The sequence below is a fragment of the Spea bombifrons genome, chromosome 4 (genome assembly GCF_027358695.1).
Source record: "Spea bombifrons isolate aSpeBom1 chromosome 4, aSpeBom1.2.pri, whole genome shotgun sequence".
In the NCBI taxonomy this organism is placed as follows: Eukaryota; Metazoa; Chordata; class Amphibia; order Anura; family Pelobatidae; genus Spea; species Spea bombifrons.
In genome coordinates, this window is record NC_071090.1 from 111,503,743 (window position 1) to 111,529,767 (window position 26,025).

Sequence of the window (26,025 nt, forward strand, 5' to 3'; positions counted from 1 at the left end):
ATGATCCTTTCGTCTAACAGTTTAATACAAAAAAACCCCAAAATAAATAGAAAAAAAAAGTTTGCAAGTTCATGTTCGTAGGAATTCTAGAGTAAAACATGAAATGAATACCTATGTATTCTTTCAAAATATCTGTCCCTGCTGGACAAGTTGCTGCATTACGAGTTTAAATCCGTACGAGCGACTCTATTGGTCACAACCAGGGGGCTCATACGGACATTCAAACTCCTGGCGCCAGAGCTGCTGTGGTACGCATTAATCCTGTATTAACCCCTTAGCTGGAAAAAACTAACACGAAGAATGTCCACGAATATTCGCCCAAAGAGAAGACAGGAACGGACGAATACGAAGATTTTTTTTTTGCCGAAGACGAGCACGAAGACGAAGAGCCCCCTGGTGCCCAAGTCTAATATCTATATTAACAAAGGACAAAACATAAAAAAAAAAAAATTCTGATAAGCCAGAAAATAAACATATGTTACTTTAATATTTATATTTATATAGTGAAACACTGTATAGATGTAATCAGCTTGGATCATAATTGTAAAGACAGCCTAATGGACGATGACACAGCTGAGATATTTTTTGATTGATTTCCCTTGATTAACCAGAAAATAAATAGTCTCTTAGAACCACTTCCCCTTGTGTGTAAGAAGTCCTTTGAGGGATCCAGTCTTCTACTGAGCTAATAAATAAGAAGAGATTTATGGTAACAAACCGAGATATTCTGGTCGGCATGTACTGCGATCCTATCGATGCACGAACTCAATTATGAAAAAACAGCAGAAGACAGCATTACAACAGTGGAAGGAAGTCAAGGAGAAGCGTGATGGGAATGGTAAAAATATTTTTCATTGAGCAAACTCAGTAAAGGCATTTTAAATAACTACATTATGACTGCATGTGGCAAAGCTCTTTATTAACGGTCATATTTGTACAGTTTGAAAATGATGTCCCCATAGAGTCGTGTAAAATTACCTACTAACATTTCCATTCTGTTTCATAAAGGTCACAGAAATGATTTGCCTTTATTAACGCTTCCTCTATTTTTTTTCCCTAGGAAACTCTTAAGAACAGGACGAAATTTGAAGAATTCTGGATTCTCGGATTTGAGAACGCCTACAACCTTACGATTCTACTCTTCCTCCTGTTCCTCGTAGTTTACATTGTGACAGTATCTGCTAATTTCATGATCGTCTTGTTGGTGTACTCGTCCCACCACATCTACTCTCCGATGTACTTCTTTCTTAGCCACTTATCGCTGAACGATATCCTCCTCACCACAAATATTGTCCCTAAAATGCTTTCTGTTGAGTTAAGAGAAGGAAGTGCCATGACCATCGCTGGATGTTTCACCCAACTTTACTTCTTTCAAATATCAGCGGTTGTAGAATGTCTCCTCCTCACCGTGATGTCCTACGACCGATATTTGGCCATCTGTAACCCGTTGCGTTATTCCTCCATCATGGACTTGAAGCTTTGTGTTTGTCTTGTAACTATAACTTGGCTATGTGGAATGCTCTTCTCGTTGCCCCATATTATTCTGTTTGGCCAGATGATATTTTGTGGGTCAAATGTCATTAACCATTTCTTCTGTGATTTGGTTCCACTTCTTAGACTTTCGTGTTCTGACACTTTGGCTAATGAGATAGTAGTCACTGTCATGTCTATCCCACTATTATTATTTCCAGTAATTTGCATAACCCTAACTTATGCTAATATCTTACGTTGCATCTTTCGCATTTCCACCACCACCGGAAGACAGAAAGCCTTCTCCACCTGCGGCTCCCACCTGACCGTGGTCTGTATATATTACGGGACATTAGTGTTTAATTATGTCATTCCATCTAAAGGAGAATATTTAAGCCTCCAAAAGCTGGTTTCCGTACTTTACACCATGGTGACCCCATTACTGAACCCCATTATATACAGTCTGAGGAACGAGGAAATAAGAGGAGCTCTAATGAACTTTATTTTTAAGAGGGAGAGAGGAACATTCTAGAACTGAAATATCATATCAAAAAGATTTTTTGCATGATTATAATTAACATCTTCTCAATTATTAAACATTCTAATTATAATAATCAAAGTAGGTCATCTTTGAAGTATACTCAGATATTTATTGAGAAAGTAGCAATAACAAGGGACCCATGTAGCCCTTAGCAGAAGGGGTTACATGACCCTGCCTGCATTAACAAAGGTGCTTCTGTCTCATCCCCCCTCCCTTTGGTCAGTATGCATGGGTTAATGCCCTCTGGGTGACCCCGTGTACTGTAAGGGCATTAGGGGTGGGTCTGCTCAATGGCGGGAATATTCCCGCCAGGGAAAAAGTGGGAAAATGTATCTATATAAAGGGGCAGTTTTGGGACAGCTTATTCTCTACAGCAAAGGACTACAGAGCGTGATTACCAGCGGTGTGAAGACCCCCGCCCGCCCGTCCTGTTCAATATTTTCAAGGACATTCTTGAGCTGAAGGGTCCCTTATAAGTGCCAGGTGAGAAAACCCATGAGGGGTTAATATCTGGATCTTGGTTAGATGCTAGAGTTAAAGTTGGTTTATGGTGACGACAGCAGGTGACACGGCTTAAACCCGACCCGCTGGGCGGAAGAATGACCAGCGGTATCTGGCGGGTGGTTGCTGTGGATAACCTTTATTTACAAAGTTTAGGAGCATTGGGGGACCCTCCGGCGGGGGTTAAAATGGTTCTGTGGATTTTGACGTTTATCTGCTATTTTATCTTTCTCAATAAAGTAAGTCGCGGCATTTAGGTAAATGAGTGCTGCGGCCATTTCAAAATCCAAGCTGGACTGGTGTCATTTATTTGTATGTGTGCTTTTCTTTAAGTTAAATTATCTCTGTCACCGCATTGTATAGGCAGTGCAAGGGTCATGTACATCAGATACTTGACATATTTGTAAGTCATCTGACAGCAAGGCTTGAAGAAGGTTTACTAGGTCTTTTTGTTTATCCTGATGTTACTGCACATTATGAAAGGCCAACCTTTCTTAGCTTTTCCTGCAGGAAGGTTGAGCTGGTCTTATGAAATTCATAGTTCTGTTACTCATTATGGTGGGCCAAGGGAACTCCAGACTACTGTCCATTTACCTTGTTTTAAAAGCCACAAACAGATGATCCAAGGTGATTATTTTAGCTGATTAGCATCACTGACTTCTTATACAGGTGAAAGATTGGCCAGCGTCTGAAAAACTTGACTCATTATATCTAATCTGTCCATTTTTTTCTGCTGTAAAGACTCGAACCATAACCAGCCGTTGGTCTTGTCTTAGATTCAGGAGCCGTATGTCTATCCCATGCATGTTTAATCCCCTCACTGTATTACCCTCTACCACTTCTGCTGAGAGGCTGTTCCAGTTATCCCCCACCCTCTCTTTAAAGTAAAATTCACTCTATCACATCTCAGCCCCCACCTTTTAGTGTTAGATTCTGGTCTCTTGTTGTAACTTTTCTCCTCCTTTGAAATAAACTTCCCTCCTGTCCTCTCTTAAATCATTTTATTTATTTACATATCTCTCTTCCATCCCCGTTGTCTTCTCTTTCTCCATGACAGGCATGTTGAGGTCCTTTAGTCTTTAAGGATCATTTTTTATCCTGAAAACCATTCACCAGTTTAGTTGCCCTCCTCTGGGGTGACGCACATCTTGAGCCCTATCCCATTCTCCAGACCATAATAGACAGAATGCAAACAGGGCTTTAGTTGGCGTATTTTTATGGTCTGTCTCACATCACCTCCAACCAGAGTGCACCACCGATATTGTACAAGAGACTGACCTACATGGAGGTCTTCCAGTCCCTAAGGGGACAGTATGTCCAGGTCCTCAAATTATACAAAAGAATACTTATATTTGTACTTATTTTTATTTTGAGGTCCTGACCAGGTCCATGGTACAGGACGCATGAGAGGCATCAGAGCCAAGTGACAACTTATGTGAAAAAAGTGCAGAAAGCAGCCCCTCCATCCCTACAGGAAACCCCAAGAGAAATACTGGGCTCCAGCTAGAAGTATCCTCAGAAATAGTGTGACACACACATGATCTCTACATTTCTGGGAATGATGTGGTGTTGGGTGGACAGGAAAGACGTGGCTCGGGGCAGCACTGATAAGAAGATACAAAACACAAGTTGGTAGAATGATCAGTGCCACATCATTGCCAGTCGGAGGACCACGGCCACCGTGACACACCAGTGTTGTATGATGTTTTCAGAAGAACATCTAATGGTCCCACTTCCAAAGTCCCGCAGGTGCGGCTTTCTCTTCCTTTCTGCCTGTCCATTTCTGTCCTGGCTTCAGCTTGTTTTTTTTTTTTATTTTTTTATTATTTTTTTGGAAACATTAAAGTCTGAAGTCTGAATGTACGCAACTAACGAGGTGCTTTCAGGCCATTCGCAAACGATTGATTTGCTTTAGTTTATTGATATGGGAAATATATCTAAAATGAATTAGGTTTGTCCTTTTAGACAGAAAATTTGTTAGCGGTGCTGCACACACACACACAATCCGACAAATAAAAAGGGTGAGGTCCATCAGCAGGTCCATCACCATCTGTCAGCCTGGTGTTATATTATACTTGTGTAACATAAGAGACTTGTCCAATAAAGGATATAAAAATGGGACATATCTGATGACAATGATGGTGATGAAGATGAGTCTGACACAAGAAGATGAGGGGGATGTTTGGAAAATCACACGTTGTCCCATTACTACTTTTGAGCTATTGTAAGATGTAGAAAAAGCTATGTTTGCCTCAAAAGTTGTAGCAACATTTCACCATCATCCACCTCGGCATCAGAAAAGGTGCACTAACGCATAATGCGCAAATATAAAAAAAACAACATAAATATATAAATTATGAATTATGCCAACTGCCCCCTTCTTTCCTCAGGGGCTCATAAAATGAGTACCCAATTATTCCGCTCTAAATCCTATCCCTTTCTCATTGCATTAAAGGAGTTAGAATTCATAAAAAGTCCTTACGGGAAGCACTACCGGCGCCTCAACCTCACCCGGTTCCTAGTGGGAAATTTTCACTAAGAGCGCCAAGCAGGTCCAATTTAATATTCAGGAAAAAAATCACTAAAGTCACGTTCAGTCACTAATAATTTGGCCAATTCTTCTTTATAATAGCGACGCCTAGCGGCCACTAGAAAATCCGACATTGGACCACAAGCGGTAAGATATTTTGTCAGATATATTCCGACATAGGACCGTAAAGGGTTAATATATTGAGAGTGTGTCCACCCTCTGCTCACTGGGGTGAGGAGGGTTAAAATGCTTAAATCCTGGACCCCATCCCGGAGTCAGCAACCAAAGTGGGTAATCTGACGAGCTGAGGTCAGGAGTACAGAGATCAGTGAAATTAGGGTACGGATGCCAGGGCACAGGAGCCAGGAGGGAAGACAGGCCGTACACGGGAACACAGGTTACTCAGGAACGCACTAGGTAGCAAGGCAAGGAGGAAATGAGTCCTAGCCGTTAAATAGCCTGAAAGGGGATGTCTGATAGTAGACAGGTGGGTAACCGTGGTAACAGAGATGGAAAGGCAGTTATTTAAACATCAGAATACCTGGGAACTTCTGGGCTCCGGTTACCCGGAGCCTTCCCTTGCGGGACCCGGCCAGAGCTGCCCACTGATGTCAGTGGGAGGTGCCGCTGATGTCAGTGGGAGGTCTCATTTAAAGGGAAAATGGGAGGGGAGCAGGGCGTGTCAAGACCCCCGCTCCAGCTATGCTTCACCCGGCAATCTCTGGGTCAAACCCAGAGAGTTCCCAGGTATGAACATCAGCTGAGTAAGTCTCAAAAAGTGAAGAAAAAGGCTACAAAACCTAGTTCAAGTACTAACCAGGCCCAACCCTGCTTAGCTTCCAAGATCAGACATATTCAGGCTGGTATGGACCAGACAATGCAAGTAGTACAACATAACTCTCTCACAATCTCTGTCAAGTTGCCCTTTGCTCCAAATTATGCTCTCTTACACTTATACTCACTCTCTCACATTTTAACACATGCTCACTCACACTATATTGCTTTCTTACACACTTATGCTCTCACTCCTTCACACTCACTCTTATTCACACTCTCATGTTTTATCACATTCTATCACTCAATAACACACTCACTCACATTCTCACTCACATTCGCACTCACACTTTATCATGTTCTCTCACACTCGCACTCTCTCACGTACTCTCACTCACATATTCACACTCACTCATGCTCTCTCTCACTGTCTCACATTATATAACACTCACATACTCTCACTCATCCTTGCACTCTCTCACTCATGCTCTCACACTCTCACTCATGCTGTCTTACACTCTCATTCACTCTCGTTCTCAATATGTCCATACCTTCTCTGCCGACCACTTCTATGTCCCTGTTTCCTTTCTTGTGGCTCTACATCTCCTCTTTCCTCTTCTTTCTTGTTCTTTGCTCCTCACGGAGCACTTCCTCAAAATGGCAGATGAGGGTGTGCGCAAACACCTCACATTTTAGTGAAGCGTTAACATGCAAGGGTATGTGACCCCAATAGAGTCTGGGCCACTCAATTTCTTAGCCGAAAGATGCAAATGGAACCCAACATTCCCCTCTCAGATATCTGTAATCAAATGTTCTTTGAGCGACACCAACCAACAGAAATCTTGGCGCCAGTACAAACTTATTGACAAGGCCCCCCCTGGCCCATCTCACTGCATGTTCCACCCACCACACTGCCCCATGCAGGATCAGCAGACCACAGGGACTCAGATGACTGCAGGAGTCAGGGAGGAATTCAGTAAGGAGACCATGTCCACATTTTTATAGATGAGCTGGCCTCGCTGTGGAAGGAAGGCACTCTCATCAGGGTCATGAAACTTGATGGTTCATAGCCCCGGAGTAGCCAGTAGGAGGAAAATGAGGCATCTAAGTCCATATCTGTGGTTAAGCATTCATTGCTTTTAGCTAAAAGTTATGGGTGTGGCAGGTGGTTACTTGCCCTCCTCCCAGGCCAAAAAGGGCCAGAAATCCCCTAGAGAGGAGACCTATAGAAAATAATTTGCGGACATTTGTAACACCTCTTCTTGGACCAGTGTCATCCATGGGGTAACATGTGGAGACACATTAGCGAATGGGAACATGTTGGGTACTAAAAGGCATGACCTTCACAGATTTTTCACCACAATGACATCATGACTTTCCAACCAGGAACAAACTGGAGGACGTTTTTTCTTAAATCCCTTGAAGACAATTAGCCGAGAGACTCTCTTAGGAAATTTCCTGGCAGACAGAATACACAGTGGGATTCTCCACTACTCCGGAAGAAATATTTAAGTCACGCTGTTAACAGACCAGATGGATATCCTCGTCGGATGTTGCTGGAATATCATCATTTCGTGACTTCATAAGAGGCTCATAAAACAATGCCAGAAAATTAACTCCAGGAGGATTTCTACATTCTGCCAGGACAACCGCGAAGACATGGTAATGATTATCTTATTTCTTCGGTAAAAATGTAATCTAACATGGAATTTGTAACGCTTTAGTTTTATTTGGAAATAAAGGGGTTTTTTGATGATTAAATCTGAAAATTGCCTTATTTCAGTCTGTGGCTCGTAGGCCGGTGCATTCCTATACACGTCTCGGTTCTCGTTGAGTCAGAAGGCATAGGAATGGTGGCGAAAAATGTTTAAATCCTTCTTTTTATTCTGTTATCTGTACCCTTAGCTAAAATGGCATCTATATTTAACTCTTTCACGGCCAGCAGGGTGAAAAATCGATTGCAAAAAAACTACTGATGTAAAGTTTCATTTTATATATTATGTAAACATTTTAACCCTATAAACTAAGATTTTTTTTTTTTTAAATTCAACAATATTTTGCATGATGAGAGATAATGATTTTTAGGGATAAATCATACCCTGTTAGAAAGGCGTTAGACTGCTTCTCAACCCACTGGATGATATGTAAGAACTAAACATATGATTTAGGATTATCATTATATTTTCTTTTGCAAAAAAAATTTTATTTACAAATTATTTTCTTTTTCTTTTTGGTTTATATATTATTATTATTATATATTATAAATTATTATTATTATTATTATTATTATATATTATATATTATTATTATTATTATTATTATTATTATTATTGATATGATGAAAAATTGCCATTTTTTTATTGTTTTACTGTTTGCCTAAGACTTTTCTGGAATTTTTTAGACTTGGGCAAAGTCTCATATGAAACAATCTAAGCTATTTCAAATAGGAAACCCATGGGTCATACCATCCTCCAGTCTATGACCATTGACCACAATGGAAGTACATAAAGACCACACACCCAGTTATTTGTTATTCTATGTGTTTGGTTTTTAGGAAATGTTTAAGAACGGGACAAAAACAATTCAAGTCGATGAATTCTGGATTCTCGGGTTCAAGAACATCCACAACTTCAGGATTCTGCTCTTTCTCCTGTTCCTCATAACCTATGTCATGACAGTATCTGCTAATTTCGTGATTGTTTTGTTGGTGTACTCGTCCCACCACGTCTACTCCCCGATGTACTTCTTCCTTAGCCATTTATCTCTGAATGATATTCTTCTCATCACCAATATTGTCCCTAAAATGCTTTCTGTTGAGTTAAGAGAAGGAGATGCCATGTCCATCACTGGCTGCTTCACTCAATTCTACTTCTTCGAAATATCAACCACTGTCGAATGTCTCCTCCTCACCGTGATGTCCTACGACAGGTATTTGGCCATCTGTAAGCCGTTGCGTTATTCCTCCATCATGGACCTTAACCTTTGCATTTTTCTTGTGACTCTGACGTGGGTATGTGGTTCGGTTTTCTCTTTGGCCCATATTGTTTTTTTCACCCAGCTTGTATTTTGTGGGTCTAATATCATCAACCATATTTTCTGTGACATAGTTCCTCTTCTTAAACTTTCTTGTTCCGACACTTCAGCTAATGAGATGGTAACCCTTGTCATGTCTGCCCCACTAATATTTTTCCCACTAATTTCTCTAACTACAACTTATGCAAATATCGTCATTTCCATACTTCGCATTTCTACCTCAACCGGGAGACAGAAAGCCTTCTCCACCTGCAGCTCCCACCTGACCGTGGTCTGTATATATTACGGGACCTTAGTATTTAATTATTTGGTTCCATCTAAAGGAGAATATTCAAGCTTTCAGAAGATGATTTCTGTGCTTTACACCACGGCGACCCCACTGCTGAACCCCATCATATACAGCTTACGGAATGAGGAGATCAGAGGAGCCTTAATGAACTTCATCTTTAAGAGGAGATTGTAAAAAGAAAGTGTATTTATTTAATATTATGCCTTAATTTTATTTATTTTTATAACTGTAACAATCCAATACGCCCAGGATTTAGACGACAAGATGAAGGAATGGTGTAGGAGGTCCACTCATGGGTGCTTATTTGACTTTAAGAATGTCATTCCACTTAAGGTCACATTACATGTGGAATGGAATGAATGCTCAACCACAGATATGGAAGCGAGGCTGATCGCTCAGCGTGCGAGCACCAGGGAATAAGCTGAGGGTGAGCTAAGAGGGTATGAGAGGGAGCGAGCGAGTGAGTGGGAAGGTAAGGGAGAGAATGTGTATGATTGTATGTATATATGTTAGAATGAGAATGTATGTATAAGTGTGTGATCCAGCATCTTTGTGGAAAAGCACTTGGTTGACCCATGCAGAGTCTTTGCTCAAGGTTTCAGTTGACACCCTATGATGGTTTGTGAGGCTTCTATCCCAAAGAAACATCGATGCCTTCTGATAAAGTGAGTGTACCGGTAACCTGTATACTTCAGAAGCTGTTTTTGCCCTTGAGCGGGTTCTCAGTGCAATTTTATTTGAAATTTAGTTTGTAATAAACTCTTGATTTGTACTTTTATATTATATGCTATAAGTCGTTCTTCCTTCCCTTCTATATAGTCATTTAGGTTCCTGGGGAAATCTTTGGAACAGAAGATCTCAATCTTTGTGTCGTAACGTACAGACCAGTAAGTCTTACGTCAGCAGTTGTATAGAATTGTTAAATATCTGGAAGTAAATGATTTGCATGGGTAATTAAGATACAGTAAAGGGGGTTTATTAGAACAAATGTAGAACAAATTAAAAAATAAAACATTTTTCCCTCAATAACCTGCATGTCTTTGCCTGAAACATGTAAAAATTTAGCAATATAAATAATGAACAGAAATAAATGAATGGAAACTGCATATTTTCACCCAAAAACAAAAGAATCATGTCCCAAGGACTCCTTACTAACCAAGGGTTAGATGGCAATCATCCTCAGCTTTTGTTTATTTTCCTCACCGGCTTTAAATGAATCATTTTACCCAACTTTTGTAATTTCCTATAATGAAATAAAGATAAATAATGTAAAGGTATTTGTTAACAATTACATTATGACATTGTGATGGTAGCTTTAAGAAGGCAGACATTTTCCGGGATCTTAACAAGAGGAAAAGAATATGGTGGTGTTCAGAGAGCTCTGGAGGAGAAGACAACTCAACCTTCTCCCTTCTTATGATACAGTAAAGAAACCACTGTGAAAAGGCGGTATACAATCCAGAATTTCAGGTGTCCAAAGCAGGACACCTTCTACTGGTAGTACAGGGAATCATGGGCAGGCTGCCCCAGGGGTGCTCTCATTTGCAAATATTCTTTTCCCCAAAAAATTTAGAATAATCTTTAAAAAAAAAAACAGATTTGAAATATTTGCATAAATATATGGATTTTTCCTTCCTTATTAAAAGGAATATATCCTGAGAGGATGTGAAACAATATTACCGTATTTGCTTGATTATAAGACAAGGTTTTTTTGCTCTGAAAAATACCCCTCGTCTTATAATCGGGGTCGTCCAGAGTGGCATATAGGGGTATAAGACATTCCTGGAGGCAGAGTGGCATATCATGGGGCACAGTGGCAATTAGAGGGTTAAAAGGCATATCATGGGGCACAGTGGCATTTAAGGGGTACAAAGCATTTCTAGGGCAGAGTGGCAAGGCAGGGGGCAGATGTGCATAACTGGGGGCCCAGGTTGTTAAATAAAAGGAAATAAAAACAAAAAAATATTTTTCTCAATCATAGCTTTTATTTAAAAAAGTTTGCATAGTTTACATGAATGAACATTTACTGGTAAACCTTTTTTTTCCTATAGGGTCGTCTTATATTCAGGCTTTTTCTTTTTTTTTCTAAATTAATATTCTGATTTTGGGGGGGGTCGTCTTATAATCAGGATCGTCTTATAATCGAGGAAATACAGTACAATGTACCTTTAACTTATGTAAGAAAATATAGGCCAAACACAAACTTTGTATCAGGAACAACACATAAATATGTATGTGCGTCAAAAATAGGCAGAGTCACTTAGATGCAAACAAAGGTAAAACATTTAATACGAACAAAAATAAAAGCAGAATATAAAAAGAAGATAACAAAAATAATACGAAACAAGTCTTACAAAACCTTGGAAAGGAATTTAGTTGATGGCATCTGTCCTATGCATTCCTGAGGATGGAGGGAGGGAGTGTTGGGACAAGAAGAGTCTGTGGATGGCAAGTACATCTCTCCTCTACCTCTCCTCCCATGCCTCTCGTACACCAAGCTTATATACCATTTGAAAATGATGTCAGTCTATTGGTCTTCACCTAATTAGGTGTTCAAACATGTTCACTTAGGTCTTTACACTAAGAAGCCTATTATTGAAACCTATTAATATATCTTAATTATCATTTATTTATGCCCAATGATTACATATCTTTGACTATTGCCTATACTAATAATTTCATATGGTCCTTTATCATATTCTTAAGGTTAGAAGAGATGTTAAATGTGTTAGAATATTTTACAACTTAACCTTATCTGTATAGATGCCATCATGACAAATAAAGATGAGAAGTACATTGGGATGTTTTTTTCTGAAAATATTCATTCGTGCATCAATACATCTTTTTCTCCATTCTCTTCACCATAAATGTCCTTAGAGCCTTTATAATCTCCCTGTTCCTCAGACTGTATATAACGGGGTTCAGCAAAGGCGTCACAATAGTGTAAAGCACCGAATCCAGCTTTTGTAATGCCGAATATTCTCTGTTAGAAGGACTCATATAATTAAATACTAAGGTCCCGTAATATATGCAGACCACGGTCAGGTGGGAGCTGCAGGTGGAGAAGGCTTTCTGTCTCCCGGTGGTGGAGGAGATCCTCAGAATGGCGTGTAAGATGTTTATATAAGTTACAGTGATGCTAACGACTGGGATTATTAGCAGGGGAACAGACAGGAACAGGATGACTACGTCATTGGAAGATGTGTCCGAACAGGCAAGTTTGATAAGTGGAACCAAATCACAGAAGAAGTGGTTGATGATATTTGAACCGCAGAATATCATTTGGCTTAAGTTAAAGATGTGTAGCATGGACAAACCAAATCCACAAAACCACGTCACGGTCACAAGGTAGATACAGAACTTTAGGTGCATGACTGAAGAATAGTGGAGCGGGTTACAGATGGCCATGTAGCGATCATAAGACATTAGAGTGAGGAGTAAAGACTCGGTGCCTGTTGATACAGAAAGAAAGTAAAACTGGGTGAAGCATCCAGATATGGATATGAAGCTTCCTTCTCTTAATATGACGTGGAGCATCTCCGGTACGATGGTCATAGTAAGGAGGACATCGCAGAAGGACAGATGGCTGAGAAAGAAGTACATTGGGGAGTAGATGTAGTCGGATGACGAGACCAATAAGATCATCATGGAATTTGCAGACATTGTCAACATAAAAATCACCAAGAAGAAAATAAAGAGGAAAATCTTCAAGTTATGGATGTTCTCAAACCCAACAATCCAGAATCCGTCTACTGCTGTCCTGTTCTTAAGAGTATCCTGTAAATAAATACATGTAAGCAAATCATTACAAGGCTGAACATAGTTTGTGGAGAAATACTTAGACACCTCCTGCCTCCACGTATAGTGAAGGACATCTTACACACTTAGGATCCAGTTGTTCTGTCAATCGGGGCAGAGGGACACGAGGTTCACGGAGAAGCAGATGAAGAAAGAAGAATAAGAAGAGTTGAGAAGAAGGGGAGCTGCGGGCAAGGAGACAGGGAGACATTGAGAGAGAGAACGCATGAGAGAGCATGAGAAAGCATGAGAGCATGAGCAAGAGCTTAAGAAATCCATCAAAAATTCAAAGATAATTTGGAGCTCTTTGTTTTGTTGTTGTGTGTTTCCTTGGGGGTCCCGCCTCATTTTCTGACATATGTACGTACTAACATTGACGAAATTGGAAAAATGTTATTAAAACTGCAAATTTGTACAAATCTGAATGCGCACGTCTAATATATATATATATATTGTGACAAACCCTGTAGCATGAAGGACATAAATGTCACTTTTAGGGGTCTTAAGCACCTCTAGGACTTAGGAACTTCCCTGCCAGACCTCGCTAGCTAAGGTTTGCAGCACTTGGCCAGGGGATATTTTTCTCACCTAACCCTTGGAGCACAGGGGAGCTTCCTCTCCCCACAACAGTCTCTCTTATTGTCTCCAGGGGGCTTTAAAGCCCAGCACCTTCATCAAATACAGGACAGCGCAAACGTTTTAGGCCGGTGGGAAAAAATGCTGCAAAGTAAGAATGCTTTCAAAAATAGACCATGTCCATTGTTTATTCTTTTCATTTCACAAAATACACAGGGAGTGAAGAGAAGAAAAATCTCAATCAAATCAATATTTGTTTTGACCAACCTTTACCTTAAAACACAGCATCAGTCCTTGCAGGTCTAATTATAAAAAAGCAGGGATTTGTAGGCAAATAGATGTATGAGCAAATTTGGTGCTAATAATAATGAATTTAAATTTTGACTGAGAAACAATCATTAACTGAAACAGAAACAGTTATGTAAGAGGAATAAAACGGGTTGTGAGACAGCCAAACTCTCTAGCAAGGTGTGGTTTTTGAAGACAAAGTCATTTACCGTGGCAAGACTGAGAACAGCAACAACCCACAAGGGAGTTACACCGTGATGGCACCGTCTCTCCCAGACAGGAGTTTAAGGGCAGATAGTGGTCTTCCTGCAAGACTTGCGGCCAAAAAGCCAAACCTCCGACGTAGAAATAAGGCCAAGCGACTCAACTATTCACAAAAACACAGGGATGCCGAGAAATGGCAGCAGGTGCTCAGGACTTATGAGTCAAAACGTTAAATATTTGGCTGTTTGTTCACCGAAGGGCTGGAGATTGGTACACGAATGAGTGTTTGCAGGAACAGTAACGCATGTTGGGGGTTCCTTGCAAGTTTGGGGCTTCATTTCTGCAACTGGAGTTGGGGATTTGGTCAGGATTATTGGTCTCCTCAATGCTGAGAAGTACAGGCAGATATTTACCCATCATGCAATACCATCGGGGGGGGCATCTGATTGGCCCCAAATGTATTCTGCAGCATCTCAGCAACCCCCAAAGATACAGCCAAAACCATTAAGAACTTACATGAAGAGAGAGAAAAGCAATTGGTGCTACCTAAATCCACAGAAGTGCTGCGGTTAGCTCTCCAAGATACATAAAGCCATCGACCTGCCGAGTTCCTTAAATAACTATGCGCAAGTGTACCGAGAAGAATTGATGCTGTTTTAAATGCAAAGGGTGGGCACACCAAATATTGATTGGATTTGATTGGTTTCCCATCTGTTCGTTCACTCTGTATTTTTGTTAAATGATTATAAAAAAAAAAAAAATTCACACCTGCCTAAAACTTTTGCACAGTACAATATATATATAAAATGTAGGAGTCACAGCCCTGATTTTATATATATGACCATATATATATAAAGTGGTTATATATATGACCACTGGGACCAAAAAACACAATTTTACTGTTTAAGAAATAATAATAATAATATAAAAATAATTAAATAAAATGTATAATAATAATAATAATTAATACAGATATGAAACCCCGTAACATAATAAACAGCTTTGATTGACTGTGCAAAAGTTTTGTTTAATGCATAAAATGTTAGCAGGGGCGTATATTATATATAAAATATATGAATGTAAAATATTTCTGCTTAAAAAGGTAAATTAACAGATATTACCATTTTGCTGTAGATCACGCAATATCCCTTTGTCGCTATCTCTTCTCCGAAACGTTTGATTTTGACCGGCATCGGATGAACATTTTTTCTTTTGCGTGGAATTATCCAGTTCTAGGATTTCTGGTGCAGACTGGTAGCGGACCTGCGTGTTATATACCTCCGGCAAAATAAAGGAATCCCCCAGACGTGGACCCTCATCGCTCGTAAGAACTGTTTCCAAGGATCTAGAGACTCAGCTAATTAATCCCAAGGAATATTCAAGAAATAGTTTTCTCAAGTGTATCATCAAAAGCGGTAACAAAAATGTCATTCATTAGACGTTTGCTTTTAATAATATTAAAAAAAATTGAACCGTGCTAAAAATGTACATATTTTATTATTAAAATAATAATAATTAATAATTAATAATAAAATTATTGTGGCTCTTTCCCTGGCCATCATCATGGCATGTAAGGGATACAGAACCTATAGGGGGGGACAGTTACATTTAAATTAACACATTAAAATATTTCCTTTGTCGATGAACAAATCTGTGTAGAATACCCGTGACATCATATGTCCATATCTGGGAACTCTCTGGGTTTGACCTGGAGAACACCCGGGTGAAGCACCATTTCTCGGGTTCTCCGGGGCAACACTTGAATCCTCTAGGTCGCAGGAGCAGGATCCTGACACGCCCCCTTTAAATGGGGGTGTTTCCCGTGATGTCAGCAGGAACACCCACTGACATCAGCAGGAGCACCCCATACGTGATCTAGAACGCCACCTATGTCATTGGGACAACCCACTGGCTGCTTCCTGCAAGGGAAGCCAGAGACATACACATACATACCTGAGAACATCCAGGCTTAGGCTACCTGGAACCCTCCCTCTTCGTGAAGAGGGTGGGCTCACCAATATTTGCGGGCGGTCCTCTGATGTTGAGGGTGGGGCCAGCCAAAAACACAGAAAAAAAATTGAAAGTGGTAGGAAGGAAAGTGGGCGGGGAGTGCCTCAAACCCAGAGATTCTCTTTGTGCCATACAAGCCAGTGGTCGGTACACAGAGCAGGTAGTCGGACAAGCCAGGTATGTAACACGGGTAGGGCAATACAGGATCAGAAGCACTAGGCAAAAGAGTAGTCAGGCAAGCCAAGGGTCAATAAGAGCAGAACACGATCTCCAACTCAGCAAAAGCAAGTAGGAACAGCAGGGTATCAGTAATGAGTGAATTTCCAATATGGTGCCCAGCTTTCCCTCCTCCAGTCACACATCATGGGCACCGTTCCAGCTGCTCTAGTATTACCCTGACGGTAAGGACACGTGGGTGCCTGGGATTGGGCAAGCGGGCCGGTAATTTCCCTCCAGAACCAGAAAATAATCAATCTACACCCAAAGGCTGTAGATTGTAATATAGCTGCTGGTTGCGCAGGAGCATGAATATGGACTGCTGTGCTCCCAGTGTTTATTGACTTAAAAGGGCCCCACCAAAGATGGTGGAAGTCATTAAACGCAATAGTGGAATACATGTTCCAAAAAAAGAGGGCAACTAGTCCTCAAGACTTCTCCCATTTAGCAATCTCCCGCAACTATGTCTTGGTAGGATTAGTTGTATTTCTTCCGGTTCTCCCTTTATGGTAGGATTGATGGTTTTGCAGATCATGAAAGGGTTAATGATAATGTTTGTCCTGCACAGGTTGTACCATTTGAGGACCTAAGGACTGGGTTATGACTTTCATTGTCTACTCTTTGGGAAAGGACCCCAGAGTAAGGAAAGAAATTGAGGAGGAGCAGCAGCAGTAGTAGGGCATGTGTCCTGGGCAGCCACTGACAGATAGAAGCATGCAGCCCCTTGGTGCAGAATTGAACTTTCACAATATAAAAAAAAATAAAAACTGCCCCGGAGTAAGGAAAGAGAGGAGCAGCAGCAGAAGCTGTAGAAGGGCACTAAGTCTGCGCATGCACTGGCAGAAGTGCTGGAGGTTGAGCATGACTGGAGGCTGGAGGTAAAGGCTAAATGACTAGGCCTGGATCAAGGGGGACATCTATATCAGAGGACGTGAGGGGTTAAAGGTTATATTATGGGATGGCAAGTAGTTGGCTTGTCAGTTGCGGGTGATGGCTTAAAGAGGGTCCCCACATGGTAGGCCATCATTCCAATTTATATTATCCTTGTATTTTATGTAGATACCACGTTACAGGTTGCCATAAGGTCCCATGGAAATAGCCACTAGAACAGGGGGTAGACATCACGGGGAGGGCTACGCTAAGAGCACTAGCCGAGGGATAGTTTTCCTCATGAGGAGTTATGTGGGTTATCGCACCACCGTGCTAGGAGGATTGCGGACGGTGGTTAATTTAGCATCAGTATACACTGTACGCCTAGGCCAATTCTCTCGGGATCTCGCTGAAGGTAATTGTTTCTGTGCTGACATTATCACTTATGGCCTCTTCGAACTCCAGCCTCCTGTGTCGTGTCTTTACTTGGGTTATGGGGCTGTTGGGTTGAGGTTCTCCCAGGGAGATGGAGTCATGAATTTCTACATTATTTAAAAAAAATAATAGAATTGACCACCCCAGAGTAAGGAAGGACACAAAGGAGTAGCCACAGCCGTAGCAATTGTAAGGCATGTGGCCTGGGCAGGCAATAGTAGATGATGTACCTTGGTGATGGACTGAATTCTGCCAGTATTTGATCCCTGAGAGTATTGAAGGAGAGCAGCAGAACCCCATTCACTTTAAATATTGAATGTTGAGTAACCTAATTCAAGAAATGTTGAGTGTGTTGCCTGTTACAGAGAAAGCCCTCTTGCTTTGGACATGAACGTAGCTGCTGGGCCACTAAGGAGAGGCCTGGCCAGATAGAAGCTTTCTTGTCCCAATAACTTAGAGGGTCAGTAGTAGGAGGTAGTGGCAGTTCCTCAAGTTAGGCTTTGACTGTTTCAGAGGCGCTAGTTTAACTTTGGGGAGTTTGGGTGCTACCCGCCAAGGTATAAAAGGCCCCTGCACAAATGGCGGATACTCTTATGGATCTAGTGCTGATACTTTTCATGGGTACAAGGGATTGGGAATTGGACATGTGGGTGACGCTACTACCACTGGGTATTACGGTATCCAACTCTTGCAACTCTCCTTTGCTTGGCATGCCGCTTTTGTGCTGCATCTCATACACCTTATGAACAAGCAAATCCCTCCAAGTTTTAAAATTATTTTTAAGGGCCAACTTAGCCTTAACCATGGGGTCACACAGTATGGCCAGTGCGTACTCTGAGATGTCCATGATGGCTCATATGTGACCTGTCAGCTTCTCTATTAGCGTTCTGATCAGTGTTTCAACTTCCACGTGCAAATTGTCACCCAAAAACCCCTCATTTTGTTCCAGGAAGTCATGCAGTGTTTATATTCTCACTACCCTGGTTGGCTTCAAAACGTATGAGGGCAGATCAGATGCTTTCATAATTTATATTTAAAAATGCACATTTTCAGAATTATCTATTATTATTACTTATGCCACTTCAGAGTTAAAACATTTTTTCTCAACCCGATTAGAAATAATACACGCGAGAAAACTATTTGTTTAATACCCCTTGAGAATAATTAGCCGAGTCTCTTCGTTAGTGTCTTGTACCGGTAAGAGACCTCTGGGGGGGGGGATTCCTTCAGGCCGATGCAGGAATATAACAGGCAAGTCACTTCCGTTCTGTCTGTACACGCAGGCCAACCTGTGCGAGAAATCACTGGGCAAGTAAGATGATCGTCCAACAACAGTGAACATATGCAATTCGGGAGAAGAGAGACCGGCAGAAGGACCTTGGGTCATCTTCAAAGATATGGTAACATCTGCTGCTTTGCTTTTTGGTTTACCGAGCCTAGAACCCAATGCCCAGGGTACGTTGTTTTTATGTTGATATATTTGGGCTAAATTCATAATTTTGGAACATTGCTTAACGGGGACTATATGTTTATTTTAACAATAACTAAATGCATGTCTCTTTGCCGCTCTTCCCTAGTGTTGGCAGAGAGACTTTTTACTACAAGGTAACCCAACATACTTCCAATTGTAGACATTCTAAGGCACCATTGTTTTAAAAAAAGGGGGTTAGTAGGACCCCCAGAATATCAAATGTATCTGTAAACTCTTTCTGACTTTCTTTTTCCCTCCTCCTGTCTTTCTTCTCTTTCAATCGCTTACAGTACAGAAATTTAATACAGTGAAAGATTTTTTTTCATTTTTTTCATTTTAATTATTATTTTTTTATTTTTTTTCATCTTTCTTTTTTCATTTTCATTTTTCTTTTTATTTTATTTGTGTCTATTATATATTGACTCATTGTTATATGTCTTTGTTCTTTATTGTTGTGTTCAGTTCTGTTACATAAGGGAAATATTTGAAATCAAATACATTGTATAATTGTTTTGTATTTTTCATCTCATACGTTGCGACTTTCAGCCTTCCCAACTTTACCGTGATGTCATTTGCACTAACCATAGACCATTATTCTGTCGATTTCATGTATTTGGTTTTCAAATATTTATAACAAAAACAAAACTTTCAAAATCAACCCCTTAATGACAAAGACTGTACATGTACGGGCTCAAAATGCATTGTTTTCAATGGGTTTAGGGACCGCCCATTGTCCTTAAGGGGTTAAAAAAGATACATGGGAGAGGCGCACGGCTGCTAAATTTAAGACGAGATTAAGGAATAGTGGCTTTATACCAGCAAATACGGGCGAGCGGATCTGATCTCACTACAAGTTCTATGTTTTTTCTGTTTCTCGCAAAAAATATTATTATATATTTTGAGTACCCACTAGCCTCGTTGCTACTCGACCTTCTGGATCACTGATGTTCTTCTCTGAAATGTTGAAGCATTCCAAAATAAACAGTTCAAGCTTTAGTTTAATACCTTAAGTGTTGATACATTTCTCGACAAACAACTTATGCTACGTCTTCTATGGCTGGTAATGATTCTGAAAATGGGTATATTTCCAGGCCACTCTGAAGAACAAGACGACAGTAGAGGAATTCTGGATTGTTGGGTTTGAGAACATCCATAACTTGAAGTTTTTACTTTTTATTATCTTCTTGACGATTTACATGGTGACATTTTCTGCAAATTCCATGATCATCCTATTGGTCTCGTCATCCCACCACATCTACTCCCCAATGTACTTCTTTCTCAGCCATCTGTCCTTCTGCGATGTCCTCCTTACTACGACCATCGTACCGGAGATGCTCCACGTCATATTAAGAGAAGGAAGCTTCATATCCATATCTGGATGCTTCACCCAGTTTTACTTTCTTTCCGTATCGACAGGCACCGAGTGCTTACTCCTCACTCTAATGTCTTATGATCGCTACATGGCCATCTGTAAGCCGCTCCACTATTCTTCAGTCATGCACCTTAACTTCTGTATCTACCTTGTGACCGTGACGTGGTTTTGTGGATTTGGTTTGTCCATGCTACACATCCTTAACTTAAGCCAAATGATATTCTGCGGTTCAAATATCATCAACCACTTCTTCTGTGATTTGGTTCCACTTATCAAACTTGCCTGTTCGGACACATCTTCCAACGACGTAGCAATCATGTTCCTGTCTTTTCCGCTGCTTATATTCCCGATAAGTTGTATCACTGGGACTTATATTAACATCCTACGTGACATTTTCCACATCTCCACCACCACCGGTAGACAAAAGGCCTTCTCCACCTGCAGCTCTCACTTGACCATAGTATGTGTATTTTACGGGACCTTAGTATTTAATTACATAAGTCCTTCTAACAGAGAATATTTTGATTTACAAAAGTTTGATTCGGTGCTTTACACGATGGTGACGCCTTTGATGAATCCCATTATATACAGTCTGAGGAACAGAGAGATTATTGGAGCCCTGAAGACATTAATCTCGAAGAAGATGAAGTGATTTGACTCACAGTTGTTTTCTTAGGTTCTTCTTTTAGTTTACTTAAATGAATGCGATTGTATTATTATATATTACTATATTATTATATTCTATATATTAGTTGTTGCACGTTTCTAGCGCAAATAAGCATGAGTGGGACACAATGTCCAACTTGTATAGTCTTTTCATGACCACCAGCTTGCATTTACAGACATCTCAATAGTTACTATTATTAGACTTGTGCACCAGGGGGCTCTTCGTCTTCTTCAAAAAAAAATCTTCGTATTCCGTGAATTTTCGCCCGTTCCTGTCTTCTCTTCGGGCGAATATTCGTTTTTTCTTTGTTTTTTCCGGTTAAGGGGTTAATACGGGGTTAACGCGTACCGCAGCAGCTCTGGCGCCAGTAGTTTAAATGTGCGTATCAGCAACTCTATTGGTCACCAGCTGGAGACCAATGAGCACACTACCATATATAGCTAATATATTCTCGGGCAGAATATTCTGCTACTCAATGTAAAACCAATAGAGGGCAGCATTCTGTCCGATGATATATTAGCCATATGTGGCAGAGTGTTCATTTGCATTTATTAATTATTTAAATAAAATATATCCCCATGATCCGCTGGTCTCCCCGCTGCAACAGTTAAATGTCCGCACTCGCAGACATTAATTCTGTCGAACTTGCAAACTCTTTTTTTCTATTTATTTTGGGGTTTTTTTTGTATTAAACTGTTAGACAAAAGGATCATGGGAATATATTTTATTTGAATAAATGCAAATAAACACACTGACACATATGGCTAATATATCATTGGGCAGAATGCTGCCCTCTATTGGTTAGATACATTAAGTAGCATTGTTCCATATGCTTGAAATCCAGTTATTTATCACGCTACTTAATGTAAAACCAACAGAGGGCAGCATTCTGTCTGAACATATATTAGCCATATGTGGCAGTGTGCTCATTTGCATTTATTCAAATAAAATATATTCCCATGATGCTTTTGCCGATACTTTGCTACATTGCCTGCTACTCTACATATATGCCAGAGACCGTTATGAATGACTTCTAAAGAAGCCTTCAGTGAAATGCCTTGAGTGGTCCTGTTTTTGCTCATCATTTAATCATGTTAAAAAAAAAAAAAAAAAAAAAAAAAAAAAGGTCTAAAAAATTGGTCTAAAAATTAGCAATAAATAAATTTATTGCTAAGCTTTAAACAAGCGTAATATGAGCCTCCGGTCCAAATTAAATGTTAGATGTTCCAAACATAGTTTTTTACAAAAGCATTACCCAGCCCAAAGGCACGCTCCCAACCATCTGGTAAGCTCTTTAATTCAGTTTTGTAAAGTGTGTGTTATATATCTTTCTCGGTTAACCATTACTTTCATTCTCTTTTCCTGAATATAAGACGACCCTATAGGGAAAAAGTTTTACCAGTAAATGTTAATTCATGCAAACTTTTTTTTTTTTTAATAAAAGCTATGATTGAGAAAAATATATATTTTTTTGTTTTTATTTCTTTTTATTTTCCAACCTGCCCCCCCAGTAATGCACATCTGCCCCTAGGCTTGTCACTCTGCCCCAGAAATTCCATATGTCACTGTGCCCCATGATGTGCCTTTTAACCCTCTAAATGCCAGCAGGTAGACATCTACGTGATTCGTGTAGGCGAATCGCGTAGACGTCTACCTGCTGCCCTGACTACACACCAGGGAGTCAGAAGCACCAGCAGCGGAGGTTACCAGACAGGAGGATCCGGGTCCCCTGCAGCGTTGCGGGGGATCTGGATCTTAGTCTCATTTGGACAGTCTCATTTTAAAATTCGCCCCAGTCGGCATTTTGCCTTGGGCCGGCCCTGTACATAGATTACATAAATACATATAACCCATCATATTACATTAACTATACACAGCGAATTATGTTTTAATAAATATACACACCACATTATTATAATAAATACACACGTAATATTATATTATAATAAATACACACGTAACATTATATTATAATAAATACACACATAACATTATATTATAATAAATACACACATAATATTATATTATAATAAATATACACATAATATTATAATAAATACACACGTAATATTATATTATAATAAATACACACATAACATTATATTATAATAAATACACACATAATATTATATTATAATAAATACACACGTAACATTATATTATAATAAATACACACATAATATTATATTATAATAAATACACACATAATATTATATTATAATAAATACACACATAATATTATAATAAATACACACGTAATATTATATTATAATAAATACACACATAACATTATATTATAATAAATACACACATAATATTATATTATAATAAATACACACGTAACATTATATTATAATAAATACACACATAATATTATATTATAATAAATACACACGTAACATTATATTATAATAAATACACACGTAACATTATATTATAATAAATACACACGTAACATTATATTACATTATAATACACACAACATTATATTATAACAAAAACACACGTAATATTATAATAAATACACACGTAACATTATATTATAATAAATACACACGTAATATTATATTATAATAAATACACACATAATATTATATTATAATAAATACACAGATAATATTATATTATAATAAATACTCACTAAACATTATATTATAATAAATACACACATAACATTATATTATAATAAATACACACATAATATTATATTATAATAAATACACACATAATATTATAATAAATACACACGTAATATTATATTATAATAAATACACACATAACATTATATTATAATAAATACACACATAATATTATATTATAATAAATACACACGTAACATTATATTATAATAAATACACACGTAACATTATATTATAATAAATACACACATAATATTATATTATAATAAATACACACGTAATATTATATTATAATAAATACACACGTAACATTATATTACATTATAATACACACAACATTATATTATAATAAATACACACATAATATTATATTATAATAAATACACACGTAACATTATATTATAATAAATACACACATAACATTATATTATAATACATACACACATAATATTATATTATAATACATACACACATAATATTATATTATAATAAATACACACGTAACATTATATTATAATAAATACACACGTAACATTATATTATAATAAATACACACGTAACATTATATTACATTATAATACACACAACATTATATTATAATAAAAACACACATAATATTATAATAAATACACACATAACATTATATTATAATAAATACACACGTAATATTATATTATAATAAATACACACGTAATATTATATTATAATAAATACACAGATAATATTATATTATAATAAATACTCACTAAACATTATATTATAATAAATACACACATAACATTATATTATAATAAGTACACACATAACATTATATTATAATAAATACACACATAACATTATATTATAATAAATACACACATAATATTATATTATAATAAATACACACATAATATTATATTATAATAAATACACACGTAATATTATATTACAATAAATACACACATAATATTATATTATAATAAATACACACATAATATTATATTATAATAAATACACACATAATATTATATTATAATAAATACACACATAATATTATAATAAATACACACGTAATATTATATTACAATAAATACACACGTAACATTATATTATAATAAATACACACATAATATTATATTATAATAAATACACACGTAACATTATATTATAATAAATACACACATAATATTATATTATAATAAATACACACGTAATATTATATTATAATAAATACACACATAACATTATATTATAATAAATACACACATAACATTATATTATAATAAATACACACGTAACATTATATTATAATAAATACACACGTAATATTATATTACAATAAATACACACATAACATTATATTATAATAAATACACACATAACATTATATTATAATAAATACACACATAATATTATATTATAATAAATACACACATAATATTATATTATAATAAATACACACGTAATATTATATTACAATAAATACACACGTAACATTATATTATAATAAATACACACATAATATTATATTATAATAAATACACACGTAACATTATATTATAATAAATACACACATAATATTATATTATAATAAATACACACGTAACATTATATTATAATAAATACACACGTAACATTATATTATAATAAATACACACGTAACATTATATTACATTATAATACACACAACATTATATTATAATAAAAACACACGTAATATTATAATAAATACACACATAACATTATATTATAATAAATACACACGTAATATTATATTATAATAAATACACACATAATATTATATTATAATAAATACACACGTAATATTATATTATAATAAATACACAGATAATATTATATTATAATAAATACTCACTAAACATTATATTATAATAAATACACACATAACATTATATTATAATAAATACACACATAACATTATATTATAATAAATACACACATAACATTATATTATAATAAATACACACATAATATTATATTATAATAAATACACACATAATATTATATTATAATAAATACACACGTAACATTATATTATAATAAATATACACATAATATTATAATAAATACACACGTAATATTATATTATAATAAATACACACATAACATTATATTATAATAAATACACACATAATATTATATTATAATAAATACACACATAACATTATATTATAATAAATACACACGTAACATTATATTATAATAAATACACACGTAACATTATATTATAATAAATACACACGTAACATTATATTATAATAAATACACACATAATATTATATTATAATAAATACACACATAATATTATATTATAATAAATACACACATAATATTATATTAT

At 37.3% G+C, this 26,025-nt stretch overlaps 2 protein-coding genes across 2 annotated transcripts; one reads left to right on the forward strand and one right to left on the reverse strand.

Moving 5' to 3' along the window:
• The first annotated feature begins 829 nt into the window (after nt 1-829).
• On the forward strand, nt 830-9,558 carry LOC128491753 (putative olfactory receptor 10J6). Its single transcript, XM_053464067.1, has 4 exons — nt 830-838; nt 1,061-1,483; nt 8,371-8,826; nt 9,388-9,558. The coding sequence occupies exons 1-4, from the start codon at nt 830-832 to the stop codon at nt 9,556-9,558; spliced, it is 1,059 nt and encodes a 352-aa protein (XP_053320042.1).
• A 2,412-nt stretch (nt 9,559-11,970) lies between these two features.
• On the reverse strand, nt 11,971-12,801 carry LOC128491754 (olfactory receptor 1361-like). The gene has a single exon (XM_053464068.1). The coding sequence runs from the start codon at nt 12,799-12,801 to the stop codon at nt 11,971-11,973; it is 831 nt and encodes a 276-aa protein (XP_053320043.1).
• Between the last annotated feature and the right edge of the window lie 13,224 nt (nt 12,802-26,025).

Coding starts and splice junctions, on each gene's coding strand:
- LOC128491754 (XM_053464068.1), bottom strand. CDS start 12,801: ATGTCTGCAAATTCCATGATGATCTTATTGGTCTCGTCATCCGACTAC.
- LOC128491753 (XM_053464067.1), top strand. Junction 1,484..8,370: donor TCATGGACTTGAAGCTTTGT/GTTTGTCTTGTA, acceptor TTTGGTTTTTAG/GAAATGTTTAAGAACGGGAC. Junction 8,827..9,387: donor TTCTTGTGACTCTGACGTGG/GTATGTGGTTCG, acceptor CAATACGCCCAG/GATTTAGACGACAAGATGAA.